This window comes from Poecilia reticulata, chromosome 22 (assembly GCF_904066995.2).
Source record: "Poecilia reticulata chromosome 22, P_reticulata-male-v2, whole genome shotgun sequence".
In the NCBI taxonomy this organism is placed as follows: Eukaryota; Metazoa; Chordata; class Actinopteri; order Cyprinodontiformes; family Poeciliidae; genus Poecilia; species Poecilia reticulata.
In genome coordinates this window covers 24,371,483-24,386,490 of record NC_088851.1, presented here as the reverse complement: position 1 = coordinate 24,386,490, position 15,008 = coordinate 24,371,483, and the positions used below count along the sequence as shown (strand labels likewise).

The window sequence follows — 15,008 nt, the reverse complement described above, 5'->3', positions numbered from 1 at the left end:
TGTGTGTGTGTGTGTGTGTGTGTGTGTGTGTGTGTGTGTGTGTGTGTGTGTGTGTGTGTGTGTGTGTGTGTGTGTGTGTGCGTGTGTGTGTGTGTGTGTGTGTGAGATGTTTGGCTTAGAGAAACACTGCCATCTCTAGGCAGCAGGAGAATCTGAGAAAATATAGGGCACATTTTAACAAAGTTCATATACTGGACGTTTCTGTCAGGTGGGATAAGAAAATAAAAATATGTCCAAGTGAAGTAAAAAAAGTTACGATGCAGTATTAGTGATTCCTAAGAAAATAAACAAATTAAATTACAAGAAGGAAGTAGTACGACAATAAAGTTGTAGTATTACGGGAATTAACTCAGAGAATTGCAACTTTATTCTCAAAATTATGACTATTTTCACATTGTTTCGACTTTTTTCTCAAATTATTTTGGTTTTATTGTAATTTTATTATCTTATTCTCATATTTCGTTTTTATTGTCATATAACTACTTTTTTCTCTATTACTTTTTTCTTGTATTTTTATTTTTGTATTTTTATGACTTTATTCTTATATTATTTCAACGTTAGTCTCATATTATCATGATTTAATCGTGTTCTGAATTTTTTCCTTGTATTATTTTGACTTCATTCTTGTAACGGCTTTATTCTCAAATTATTACGACTTTTTTCTCATAAGAGTTTATTCTCGTAATGTTATGACTTCATTCCCATCATGTAAAGTAGTTAAAGATTTTTATTTTCTATTTTATTTTATTGTTTTGGTAGGAAAAGTGAAGTTAAACTTGAAAAAGATTCTGCATGTTTTCTGTATTACAATTTATATATCTATCTATAGATACGTAGATATAGATATATATGGTTGGGTGAACAAAGTCCTGCCTAAGATCAGTAGCTGTTAGCGATCAGTATCACACTGCTGGCGGATGTTTAGCGTTTCTCCTTACATCCAGTGGGTGGCGCAGTTTGCTACAATCGATAGTAGCCACACAGGCACACCCACTAGAAGGAAACAAACGCACCCAGTACAACACTTTCATTCTATTGGCTTAGAGATTGCCAGGCGACTGTGCCAAAAGGCAGTTCCATAAGTGAGCAGAGTTCCAGCAGATACTAAGTGTGAGCGCGAGAAGTTTTGAGTACAAGCGTTACAAGTTTTGAAAAGAAAGACATGAAGTCCTGCTTTCAAAATGAAAATGTAAGCAAAGTATTAAAAGTTTTGAGAACAAAATACATGAAATCCTGTTTTCAGACTGAAAATGTGGGCTCTTGGATTATGACAGGAAAATCCCTCCATACGCAAATGGCCCCTGAGCATAACACTGGACACCAAAATAGAGTCACAAAAGTCTGCGGTGCAAATATTATCAATAATCAAAAACAATCAGAGACTCGTCCCGTTTGTTAAATTTACTCCTTGGGGCTTCCTTAAGGTCCTCCTGGTAATTAAAACTAAATTGGTAATGCGGTTATCAGCCTACACCTGGAGTAGCCATGGCAACAACAGATGAAAATAAAAAAAAACTGACAGACAGGAGGGAGGAAGCATGAAGGATGTCAGCAGCACAGAGAGGACAGTGAAGACTTCATTGATTACATCCCGGCGCTCCATTCACTTCCTGAAGAATGGAAAACAAAGGCTGGAGTCGGAGCGGTAATAGATAGAGCGCATCGCGGATGTCAATGAGGGAACAATAATGTGTGACAAGACGGCATAAATCAACAGAATAAACACTCCTGCATAAGAAGTTTGAATTTATCATGATTACCTGCAATTTTCAGCCTTACAGTGGAGTGCTGCTAAATAACCGACAACCATGGAAATTCAGCCCTGAATGCTGAATTAGTGTTTTAAAAGGAAATTTAAATGAGCCTATTCTGTAAAAATTTTAAGCATTACTGAAAATCAAAACACTTCTTGCTAATGAATGACTACAGAAACTGTTTTGATTCAATCAAATCAGTTCCCAAGATGTGACTTTTGTTGGCATTCTTTGAAATTTAATGCGTTTAAGGCTTCTTCATTATTACTCTTTATCCTTCCACTTATGAAAAATTAAGGATTAACGCATTGATTCCAGCAAACACCAAAAAATTTATTTATTTTTACTCTTTAAACCAAACTTTTTGTCACATGAGCCCAACAAATATGATTTTTAAAAACTAAAAATCACACACACACAAAAAAAAAATCATGATTTTTGTTGTTACTTAACCTACTCAATTAAAGTAACACAAGATTATGATTGTATGTGTTTGGTTATTGGATGAAAGGCGTCCAGTTTATTTTCTATTGTGGGATCGGTCTATTCCCACCACCATTAGAAACAGGATCTGGGTCAGGCTTCATTTGAAAACATTTGCTGCATTCAGCCAAGTTTCAATAAAGCAATTAAAAACAGATTTGGGTGCTCCAGGGTGCAATTTAGAGTACAAGTCAATGAGTAGACGTGGTCCTTATTACCATGACAACAGAAGGAAATCAGAAAGCTGCCAAGAGATAATTATTTTGTGCTTCATATAACATTTTTGTAAGTAGACTTAGTTAAAAAAAAACCTGAGTTTTGTCCTAATTTCTTTCACTTTTGTGGTATGGTGGGAGGGAGAGGTGCACAAAATCTGTTTAGGGGCCACAAATTGGCCCACGCTCCCCAATTTGAACACCCTTGATTTAGACAAGTGGTAAACAAAAAATATGTGAGAAACGTTAGGACACTCCTACCCCATGAGGCTAGCATAGCATCTATAGTTGTGTTTCTATTGACTTTAAAATTTCATAAATTAGAATAATAATAATTTTTAAAAAACAATTAGTGGAAGGAAGCATGCAAAATTTGAAAAAAAACATTTTTGAGGGAGGATGAGGTAGTTTTTCAACTCTATTGATATTAGAAGTTAATGTATTTCGCAAAACTGTAATGAAAAAACCTTTTTTCACATGACATCAACAACAGAATGCACTGATATGAACATTTGAACCGATATCGATATTCAATGTTAATAATGCTGTTATTATCAATATTTACCAATATTATATATATTTCACTATCATTTCGACAAATTTAGAGAAAAATTACCAGAAAACAAACTGCAACAAGATAATAAATGTTGGTTGTTCATATCGGCCCAGTTTTATTTACCGGACCGATACGAATATGTTAAAAAAATACCAATATCGGCCAATACCGATATATCATACATCTATCTCATGTTATAAGTGAAATAATCTGCCAATGCAACAACTATTTTTTCATCAATATTAAGGAAATACTGACTTAAAACAAGCCTCTTTTATTTTGCTAAAAAGTTATTTGTAAGTTAGTTTGGTCTTACTTTAAGTGTACAAATATGAAAAAAAAGAGATTAAAATTACTTGGTAAGATATAGTGTTTTTGTAGTGTGACCTTGGTTGGTGAGAACATCCACAGTATTTCAGCAAAAACAGAAACTACAAGAGATTTCTGGAAAAAATAAGCATGCTAACCTCCTATTTTAGTCTCCATTCAGTACATTCATAATGCAATAGGGAAGAGCAGCTAATTATTGCACAGAAACGAGTGTTTCCCTCCATCCATCCTCTGCCAGTCTCCGCCATCTGCTGCAAGCGGCTCCCTCTCCAGGTGCCAGGCTCGGTACTAGTGCCATATCTCTTCCACTTGTATGATTATGCAAATGAAATCATTCATATTTAAATTATTAATTAGTCGGAGTTCTCAGAGGATGTTAGCGCGGCGCACGATTTCACAGACAATGGCAGAGAAATGTTTGGGCGCTGGCAGGCAGATAGCTGCGTTGCTTGACCTTTACAATCGTGCGAGGAGGGATTGTTTTCCAGGTGTGAAATAATGAAAAGGAGAGGGAGGGAGACGGAGAGACAAAGAAGAAACGAAAAGGGAGAGAGAGGCAGGAAAATCCCGTGTGTTCTGACACATATTCAGCTGACAGTGACGGACATGTTCTGAAACGGCGGGTTGTTGTGGTGAACGCTTGAATCGATGCAGCAGAGCAGGTATCGGGTTTCAGGCTGAACATGTTCTGATAGAAGAGTCTTTTACCCAAGTAAAAAATAACTGAAATTACTCTGACAAGAAAGGATTTCAGGGTGCACTTACTAAGTATTTTAGTCGCGTTTCTAATGTAAATATGTCTCTACACTAGTAGTTATTTTAATCAATATTAAGGAATTATTTACTTAAACAAACCTATACCTTGCTCAAAGGTTGCTTATTAGTCAGTTTTGTCTTATTTTAAGTGTGCTAAATTATTTTCACTAGAAACTGGACAAAAAAATACTTGGTAAAATTTTGCCTTCAAATGATACAAATTCAATTTTACTGATCCCAAAGGGAAATTAAATGTTGTAACTCATATAGATTTGGTTAATGATAACATTACCCAAACCATGAATTTCAGTAATTAAATTCAAACTAATCAAACTCAATTTTTTAGAAAATAATCCTAAATAATAACTCATTAAAATGGATGTTAAACACAGAAATAGTCTGAACAATATTACAATATCATGAAATAAGGGTCCTATATCAGTCTGTATCAATATTTTTTATTAGTTTTTCTGTTTTAAATATTTGGAATACTTTTCCGTTTTATCCATAGTTTTCACACTACTATGTTTATTTTTATTTTTCATTTCTAAGCAGTTACGAGGAATGACGGTGAAACCTGAAACTGCTGAGGTGCAAGTGACTCAACAGGCTGTTGCTAGGTAACCAAAGAATGAGTGAGTTGCTAGGTAACCAAAGAGTGAGAAAGTTAGTTCTTGCTTAGCTAGCCGTGAGAGGTTGAGCCACAGACATAATAAAAGAATAGACGCTTCATGGACCGCTCTTGCCTACTATCGCTAGGCCGCCATCTTGGAGCGGTCGCCCGCTTCACTCAACGTCGTACGTTTGTCAGGCACAATGAAGTGTCAGCGCATTTAATTAATTATAACTCGCTAAATACTAAACAGATTTTCCCACATTTTTACTGGAAACCTTATTCAAACAGCTATCATTGCTACGTTTACCAGAAAATTATTTTTAAATTGAATTGATACATGGATCAGCATATATAAATATTAGTGGGGACTACAGATGTTAAGGCTGTCGGTCGGTAGTCAATCAGGCCTGTCACTGTGAAGCGTTTGGGGACAGGGACTATAGTGGTGGTCTTTAAGCGGGACAGGACAAGTGACAGTAACAGTGAGGTGTCGAAGATGTCAGGCAGAATGTTTCCTTTTGACCGTTGGTCCTCGCACCCTGCTGTTGCTGTCCACTGTCCTCAAGAGCCGCTGTCTCCCAACTTTCACCAAGTGATCCTTAGTTTTTCGCGGGGGTTGCGTTCTGAAAATAAGCCGTGATAAGCGAAATCCGCGAAGTAGAGTTACCTTTATTTTTTACAATTATTAGACTGCGTAATTAAATACTCTACATTGAGTAGAGTACTCTACATTGAGTAGAGTATTTAATTAATCAGTCAGGCCTTAATGTGATCCGGAGTCATGTCATTAAAGCGTCTCCTCCAAGCTTTAACCTTTTTTGAGGTACTGAACCCCGCAGTTGCATATGCGCATTCACCGAACCCTTCTTATTCCAACACCCCCGCACCCCCCCGGCACACAAAATACTTTGCGGTATTCTGATTTAGTAATGTAATTATATTAGCTGTGTTACCACCCCCACACCACTAGAGGCAGTACCAACCCCGAAAAGATGCGACTAAGGAGCAGATTTAGAAGTACACCGAAAGCTACAGAATTTAGTAAAAACGGTAAGTTTTGCTGAAGACAAAGAGACCCTTTTAAAGACAAAAGTTCAAATCCATGCTGAGAGTGGAGCTCCTTCAATTTGGGCTCCTCCGCAGCTCTGATTGGCTAAGCAATGTAACGTGATCCTCTGATTGGCTAAGCAATGTAACGTGATCCTCTGCAGCAAGTGATGGCAAAGCGGGGCGTCATCACGACTTTACGCAAGTGTGTCTTTACCTCCGCCGCAGAGGCTCCGCCGAACCCCTGGGGTTCGGTCGAACCCAGGTTAAGAACCACTGTCCAAGCTGCTTTGCGAGATTCACAGCTGTATCTACGGCAGAGCGATGGATCTCGTCAAGCGAGCCTCCGGTCGGGTTTTGCGCTGATTCTGGCCACAGTTTTTTTCCAGCAGGCATTCAAAGTTTTCAGCTTTCATCTCCTGCATGGTCAAGCTCTGTATTACTTTATTTAAATACCGTAACGTTATTGGCACACAGGCAGAGAAGAACCGCAGAGAGTGTTTAGCCGATCAGGACGCAGAATACAATACACTGTGAAAAAAATAAAAATAAAAAAAAATCCGGGAAGCAGCGAGACCGCTAAAGGTGAACCTCGTTATAGCGAGGGATCACTGTACCCCAAATTATTTGGGGTTATTTGTTGCATTCCCCTTTTTGCACTTATTGCATTTACGTAATTTTTGAATAATGCATGACTGACTTCCGGTTTGAACTTGATGCTTTTATTTTGATGAGACAGCTTCCTTTGTTTATATCATTCAACGGCAGCTTACCAACAGAACGGACGACAAGTTGCAGCAGGTAATAAAATGTATCTTGTTGTTATTCACAGGTTACGTTTATTTTGTAAATAAGGATATTTATTTTATTGATTGATTTGGAATTGTCAATTTGCTTTATTGTATAAGAATACTGGTTTGGTTTTTGAATAAAAGTCGATATTTTAGTAGTGAACGTTATGTTATAGTTCAAACGTTACAGTTGCAAGAGCGTCGTTTGTAGCTTACACTGTCTTTTTTTGTTTGTCTTTGTGCACACAGCTCTTACAGTGAAACTCAGGGTTTACTCCCAAAAAACCTGCTCATCAGTAAAGCCAAAATCCTTGATTTGAGGGAGGGGGGGAGGGTCTGCTACATTACCAGTTGAACTGTTTCCAACGGCCATCAGCTAAGCCGAGCTGCATTCAACTGTAAAGTTTGTTTTTATTCAAACTTCAGCAGTTTTCTAGTTGTCCTGCTGAGGCAGTGACATCAATTTGTGACATCACGCCAAATGATGTCACAAAGAGTGAAGAAACAGAAGCTGCAGGCTTGAATTCTACAGCTCATAAGCACTGCAAAAGTCGGAGAGCAAACAGAAGGATCATCTCCTAACAAGTAGAGATTGAAAACTAAAGCTTTTCGAGGCAAATCATACCAAACCAATAAAGGAAAACATTTTTTGGATTTGTAAAGACAAAAAGAATCCACCATGAGTCAAAGCAATAAGGCTTCTTGTTCTGGTGCCGAGAATGAAAGACTACAGCGCACTGTAGCCAAAGAGACGCAGAAGCTGCAGGGTATCTTAAAAGAAGTTGGTCTGATGTCTGTTGAGAGACATACAATGATGAAGGCAAATGAGGATCTGAAGAATCAAGTGATCAACATAGAAAAAGCTGCGCTGGAAAAAGACAAGCTGCTTACCGAGAGAGAAGAGGAACTAAAAAGACTGTTAAACATAAACAAAACTTTAAAGGACAATAACACCATCCTGGAGCAGATGAGCACTGCCCCGAAGAAGGAAAACATGGCCTTGGAGAAGGAAAAGACCGCTCTGGAGATGAAATGCATGGCCTTGGAGAAAGAAAAGAGCGCTCTGGAGATGAAAAGCACTGCCCTGGAAGAGGAAAAGACTCAATTGGAGAATAAAAGCACGTCTTTGGAGCAGAAAAACACGGTGCTGGAGAAGGAAAAGACCGCTCTAGAGAAGAAAAGTACCGACCTTGAGCAGAAAAACACTGCCTTGGAGAATAAAAGCACCTCCTTGGAGCAGAAAAATACGGTCCTGGAGCAGAAAAACACAGTCCTGGACATGAAAAGCACTAACCTGGAAAAGGAAAAGACTGCCTTGGAGAATAAAAGCACCTCCTTGGAGCAGAAAAACACAGTCCTGGAGAAGGAAAAGACCGCTCTGATGAAGAAAAGCACTTACTTGGAAAAGGAAAAGACTGCCTTGGAGAATAAGAGCACCTCCTTGGAGCAGAAAAACATGGTCCTGGAGCAGAAAAACACAGACCTGGAGAAGGAGAAGACCGCTCTAGAGAAGAAAAGCAACGACCTTGAGCAGAAAAACACTGCCTTGGAGAATAAAAGCATCGTCCTGGAGAAGGAAAAGTCCGTTCTGGTGAAGAAAAGCACTTACCTGGAAAAGGAAAAGACTGCCATGGAGAATAAAAGTACCTCCTTGGAGCAGGAAAACACGGTCCTGGAGAAAGAAAAGACCGCTCTGATGAAGAAAAGCACTGACTTGGAAAAGGAAAAGACTGCCTTGGAGAATAAAAGCACCTCCTTAGAGCAGAAGAACACGGTCCTGGAGAAAGAAAAGACCGCTTTGGAGATGAAAAGTACTGCCCTGGAAAAGGAAAGGGCTGCCTTGGAGAATAAAAGCACCTCCTTGGAGCAGAAAAACACGGACTTGGAGAAAGAAAAGACCGCTCTGATGAAGAAAAGCACGGACCTGGAAAAGGAAAAGACTGCCTTGGAGAATAACAGCACATCTTTGGAGCAGAAAAACACAGTCCTGGAGAAGGAAAAGACCGCTCTAGAGAAGAAAAGCAGCGCCCTGGAAAAGGAAAAGACTGCCTTGGAGAATAAAAGTACCTCCTTGGAGCAGAAGAACACGGTCCTGGAGAAGGAAAAGACCACTCTGGAGATGAAAAGCACTGCCCTGGAAAAGGAAAAGACTGCCTTGGAGAATAAAAGCACGTCTTTGGAGCAGAAAAACACAGTCCTGGAGAAGGAAAAGACCGCTCTAGAGAAGAAAAGCAGCGCCCTGGAAAAGGAAAAGACTGCCTTGGAGAATAAAAGCACCTCCTTGGAGCAGAAGAACACGGTCCTGGAGAAGGAAAAGACCGCTCTGGAGATGAAAAGCACTGCCCTGGAAAAGGAAAAGACTGCCTTGGAGAATAACAGCACATCTTTGGAGCAGAAAAACACAGTCCTGGAGAAGGAAAAGACCGCTCTAGAGAAGAAAAGCAGCACCCTGGAAAAGGAAAAGACTGCCTTGGAGAATAAAAGCACCTCCTTGGAGCAGAAAAACACAGTCCTGGAGAAGGAAAAGACTGCTCTGATGAAGAAAAGCACTGACCTGGAAAAAGAAAAGACTGCCTTGGAGAATAAAAGCACATCTTTGGAGCAGAAAAACACGGTCCTGGAGAAGGAAAAGACCGCTCTGGTGAAGAAAACCACCGACCTGGAACAGAAAAACACTGTCCTGGAGAAGGAAAAGACCGCTCTGGTGAAGAAAACCACCGACCTGGAACAGAAAAACACGGTCCTGGAGGAGGAAAAGACCACTCTAGTGAAGAAAAGCACCTCCTTGGAACAGAAAAACACGGTCCTGGAGAAGGAAAAGACCGCTCTGGTGAAGAAAAGCTCCGACCTGGAACAGAAAAACACTGTCCTGGAGAAGGAAAAGACCGCTCTGGAGAATAAAAGCCCTGAACTGGAACAGAAAATCACCGTCCTGGAGAAGGAAAAGACTGCTCTGGTGAAGAAAAGCACCGACCTGGAACAGAAAAACACGGTCCTGGAGACAGAAAAGACCGCTCTGATGAAGAAAAGCACTGACCTAGAAAAGGAAAAGACTACCTTGGAGAATAAAAGCACGACTTTGGAGCAGAAAAACACGGTCCTGGAGAAGGAAAAGACCGCTCTGCTGAAGAAAACCACTGACCTGGAACAGAAAAACACGGTCCTGGAGAAGGAAAAGACCGCTCTGTTGAAGAAAACCACTGACCTGGAACAGAAAAACACGGTCCTGCAGAAGGAAAAGACCACTCTTGAGAATAAAAGCACCGACCTAGAAAAGGAAAAGACCATTTTTTTGAAGAAAAGCACCTCCTTGGAGCAGAAAAACACGGTCCTGGAGAAGGAAAAGACCGCTCTGATGAGGAAAAGCACCGACCTGGAACAGAAAAACACGGTCCTGGAGAAGGAAAAGACCGTTCTGGAGAATAAAAGCACCAACCTGGAAAAGGAAAAGACCGCTCTGGAGAAGAAAAGCACAGCCCTGGAGAATAAAAGCACCTCCTTGGAGCAGAAAATCACGGTCCTGGAGAAGGAAAAGACCGCTCTGGAGAAGAAAAGCAGCGCCCTGGAGAAGGAAAAGACTGCCTTGGAGACTAAAATCACCTCCTTGGAGCAGAAAAACACAGTCCTTGAGAAAGAAAAGACCACTCTGGAGAAGAAAAGCAACGACCTTAAGGAGAAAAACACTGCCTTGGAGAATAAAAGCATCGTCCTGGAGAAGGAAAAGACCGCTCTCGAGCAAAGAATCACCTCCTTGGAGCAGGAAAGCACCACCATGCAGCAGAAGAACACTGCCTTGGATCGGATAAACACCACCCTGGAGCAGGACAACACTGCTCTGAAGCTGAAAAGCGCTGCTCTCGAGCAGCAGAACACTGCCTTGGAGATGATTAACGCCGCCCTGGAGAAGGAAAACACTGCCCTAGAGCAGGAGAACACCGCCCAGAAAATGAAAACCACAGCTCTGGAGCGGAAAAGCGTTGTCTTAGGTCAAATAAAGACTGCCCTGGAGCAGATAAACACCCCCCTGGAGGAGGAGAACACTGCCCTGGAGCAGAACAACACGACCCTGGAGCAAAACAACACCACCCTGCAGCTGGAGAACACCACCCTGCAGCATCAGAACACTGCCCTGGAGCAGGAAAACACCGCCCTGAGGCGGAAAAGCACCAGCCTGGAGGAGAAGAGCACCGTCCTGGAGCAAATAAACACTGCCTTGGAGCAGGAAAACAATGTCTTGGAGAATATTAACACCGACCTGCAGCTTGAAGTAGAACAACTGAACAAAAGGCTCAGGGACAGAGGAGAGCTGCAGACCGAGCAGCCATCTGAAGCAGAAACTCATGAAGACAGCAGGCCGCATGTATTCAGACGTGTGGTCGGAGGCTTCTCCGATACACTTCTGAAAATGTACCAGACCGACAATCTCAGGTACTGGGTTGAAAGATGGTACTTCTAAATAAAAGAAGTGTCATGAGGACTCCAAGTTTTATGAATGATTATTGGTGGCAGAAAAACTTGAGGAGAGCTTGACAGTTGGGGGCATATGGCGGAAGAGCTTGAAAGGTGTTGGTAGGAGACCTGGAGGTCCGCAGGACTGTGGTGCCATGGGAACTTGATACCATCGAACCCGGGTCTCCTTCGTCACCAGACCACCAGACTCCCGCAAGCGCCAAGTTCCCTGTCTGGCATCACAGACCTGCAGACGTCATATCCCTCGAGCCTCCCGACCTGCATCCAGGCCTTCATCGCGGGTCCTGTCGGTCTCCCGGCTGACCTCCAGGGCTTCGTGGGAAGTCCCATTGGTTTCCGGGCTGACCTCCAGGGCTTCGTAGCGAGCCCTGTTGGTCTCCCGGCTGACCTCCAGGGCTTCTTGGCGAGTCCCGTTAGTCTCCCGGCTGACCTCCAGGGCTTCGTTGAGGGTCCCATCGGCCTCCCGGTTCCTACTCTGCTGCTGGCAGGTACTTGCTCCGCTGCCAACGTCCTCCCAGGTTTCTGCTCCACTGCCAACGTCCTCCCAGGTTTCTGCTCCACTGCCAACGTCCTCCCAGGTTTCTGCTCCGCTGCCAACGTCCTCCCAGGTTTCTGCTCCACTGCCAACGTCCTCCCAGGTTTCTGCTCCACTGCCAACGTCCTCCCAGGTTTCTGCTCCACTGCCAACGTCCTCCCCAGGTTTCTGCTCCGCTGCCGACGTCCTCTCAGGCTGCTGTTCCACCGGCATCCTCCTCAGATTCTTTTGGTCTTCCTCTCTGTCGTGCTGCATGGAGTTTACATGTTCTCCCCATGCATGCGTAGGTTCTCTCCGGGTACTCCGGCTACCTCCCAAAGTCCAAAAGCATGACTGTTTTGTTAATTGATTTCTCTAAACCCATCCTTAGGTATGAATGTGTGTTTGTCCTGTCTGTCTCTGGCAACCTGTCCATCGCAGTTTCCTCGTGATCTTCCTGTGTCTCCAGTTTGTCTTTGTTTTGCTTTTTTGTTGTTCCCTGGATTTTTTCATTTTTGTAAGTTTGATTATCTGTTTGTTCATTAAATATTATTAACTTAACTATGTCTCTCACCTGGTGCACTTGTCTCCATTTATAATACACATCAGAAATTTATATCATCAAACAACCAAATATAAGTTATGTGGAAATTCTAGTAATTTAAAGACCGACCGTCCGTCCGTCCGTCCGTCCGTCCGTCCGTCACCCTTGTCACTACTGGGGTCAGGAGATGTGGCTGCCTCTCCAGCTAACGTTTAGTGCGAGAGACAGGGTCACCGTGGACAGGTCGCCAGTCCATCGCAGGGTTACACAGAGACACACAGGACAAACGACCATGCACACACACACATGCACGCACGCACTCGCTTGCTCACACACACACACACGTTTGCGTGGCTATCTTTGTGGGGACTTTCCATTGACTTCCATTAATTTCTACAGCCTAAACCTTACCTTTACCCTTTTCCTAACCATCACATACCTAACCCCAAGCCTGCCCAAAACTCAATTCACACCTAACGATGACCCCTGACCCAAAAACAGGGTTCCCCCTTGTGAGGACCAGGCTTCAGTCCCCACAAGGAGCAATTGGTCCCCACAATGTAGTATGTGTCAGGAAAATCGTCCCCACAAGGTATTACAAACAAACACACACACACACCTAAGGAGAATTTAGAGAGACCAATTAAAAGACTAATAAAAAAAGGTTTGAAGGTTTCCTAAATAAATCTTACACCAAACACTATAGCTAATACAAAATATAAACAATAATTTGTTCATCTTGCTTGTGAAAAGCTATGCCCCGAGTCCGTCAATTTGAACAAAAATATCCAGCAGTGCTGAGGCATCTTCTGCTGTTTTGCTTTAGCCAAGTAGGACTGGCGACCGCTCCAAAATAGCCGCCATATTTCCTGCATCCAAGTAGCCATTGCGGAGTCTATTCTTTTATTATGTCTGTGGGTTGAGCAGTTAAACCCTCTTCTCAGTCTACGTCTCCCAGAATGCTGAGTGGTTCTGGAACAGAGTTCAGTGAATATGTCTTAATGCAGTGGCCCCCAACCCTTGTCCTCAGGATCCGCTGTCCTGCGTGGTTTTGATGAGTCTGGACTCCAACACAGCTGATTCATATGATTGCATCACCTTCTTTGCATTCCTGCAATTGCTGCAGAATTGCTAAATGAAAGTCACTTATTCATTTAACCCAGGTGTGCAGCAGCAGGGAAACACCTAAAACATGCAGGACAGTGGGCACTGAGGACCAGGGTTGGGGACCACTGCTAGAATATTGGATATTTTATCAGATGTATTATCTATTGAAATTGATCGATATCTATCACAATATATATTGTTAGCCCTAAATTATGGTCAACATAAACAGGGTAAAGACTGCTGACTCACCAATTATAAGCCACAAAAAAAAACATTACAAAAGAATCTAAGCAAAGTATTGTAAAATTGAGTGGAAGGAAAAAATGCAGTAGACACAACGATAACAGCAGAGGATCATGAGGGAAAGTCCATTCAAGAGTTTTAGACAGATTCATGAGGTGAAGACACCACACAAAGACAATTCTAATATATGTTACTTATGTTCAGCCACTCCTGAAACAGAAATAACATCATCTAACTTCAGATAAAAGTCATGTCTGTGTAACATGTTACATCTGCATTTCAAGAAGAAGATGAGAGACACCGGAACCAACATCGCTTCTTAAGGAGACTCTGTATTATTCCTTATAATAAAAAAAACTAATATCTATGGGCTTTGCAAAATGTGTTCATTATATTTTTTTGCAGGAATCATTCTTAAATAACGAGATTGTAGTTCTGCTCAGTTCTGCCTGTTTTGAGCTATTTTAGGGCCTCTGTCACTTTTAATCCTAATAAGCTTTAGAAATTTTACTCATGTAAGAGTAGAAATACTTAATAATAAAATTACTGAAGTAAAAGTAAAAAATTATAGCATTGTAAAACTTCATCTTTCACCCCCCAAAATGGAAATAAATAAATATTTCAATTCAAAGTGTGCAAAATAAAAATGTTGCTCAGGATAAAGCAGGCCTACAAAGTGCATCATAATTTAGATTCCAGTAAATAACATTCAGCTTTGAAGGCTGTTTAAATAACAGAGGCCGGTCCGGTGGGTTCTGGCTAAAGGTTCTGTGTTTCATGGTCGTCCATCCTAAATGTCATCATTTCAGCAGTAAGTAGGGGCTGTTATTACCTTAAAGGTCTTGTCCATGGAGGCCGACAGCAGCAGGTGGCTAACGTGAGGCACAGGGCACCACTGCACCATGTTGACTGCCCCCTGGTGGCCCTCCAGGCTCATTAAAAGCTTCCTGGGCGTCCCGGATGATTTGGATTTTTCACCAAGGTAAGGTTTCACTTTCGGTGAAACATCTGAGAGAACTGGGCCTTTCCTGGTTGGATTCTCCAAACTTTGTTCTGGGTGATTCTCAGGGCGTTTTGCTTCCTCTGATTGTCTCTGTCTCTTTGGGATGTACGGTCTGACACCAGGGAGGGAAGATGGCCGCCTTTTAGCGGGATTTGAACCATCAGCGACAGTTTTTGGGAAAGTGAGACAAGCAGGTCTGTCTTTAAAATGTTTCCCTTCATTTCCACCATGGTATTCCCAATCCCAGTGTTGTGTCTTTGGGTAAACATACAACGAAGAAGAGCTACTTTGTCCTGAAACAGTTTCTGAACCTGCAGGTCTGGACTTTAAATTAAAGCTATTAAGTCCAGACGGGTGTGATTGTTCTTCCTCCTTCTGATCGCAGGACTCATCCTCATCCTCTGAATCATCATAGGCCACCAATGAAGACATCTTCAACGACACTGAAAATAAGGAAACAAATATAAGTGTCATTAATTCATCTATGGTCCAAATGCGGCATCTAGTGGCCAATTCAATACCTACAGGTTTGAGGTTTTTTTTTAAATTATAACTAATAAAGATGTGTAAAAAAAAAAG

At 41.9% G+C, this 15,008-nt stretch overlaps 1 protein-coding gene across 1 annotated transcript in view; it reads right to left on the bottom strand.

Annotated features, from left to right (window-relative positions):
• Positions 1 to 15,008, bottom strand: part of wdr25 (WD repeat domain 25) — a 35,314-nt gene that overhangs the window by 18,845 nt on the left and 1,461 nt on the right. Inside the window, exon 2 of the mRNA XM_008399914.3 lies at positions 14,259 to 14,872. Within this exon, the coding sequence (XP_008398136.1) occupies positions 14,259 to 14,861 (603 nt within the window). The 5' untranslated portion in view covers positions 14,862 to 14,872. The remainder of the gene's footprint in view (positions 1 to 14,258; positions 14,873 to 15,008) is intronic.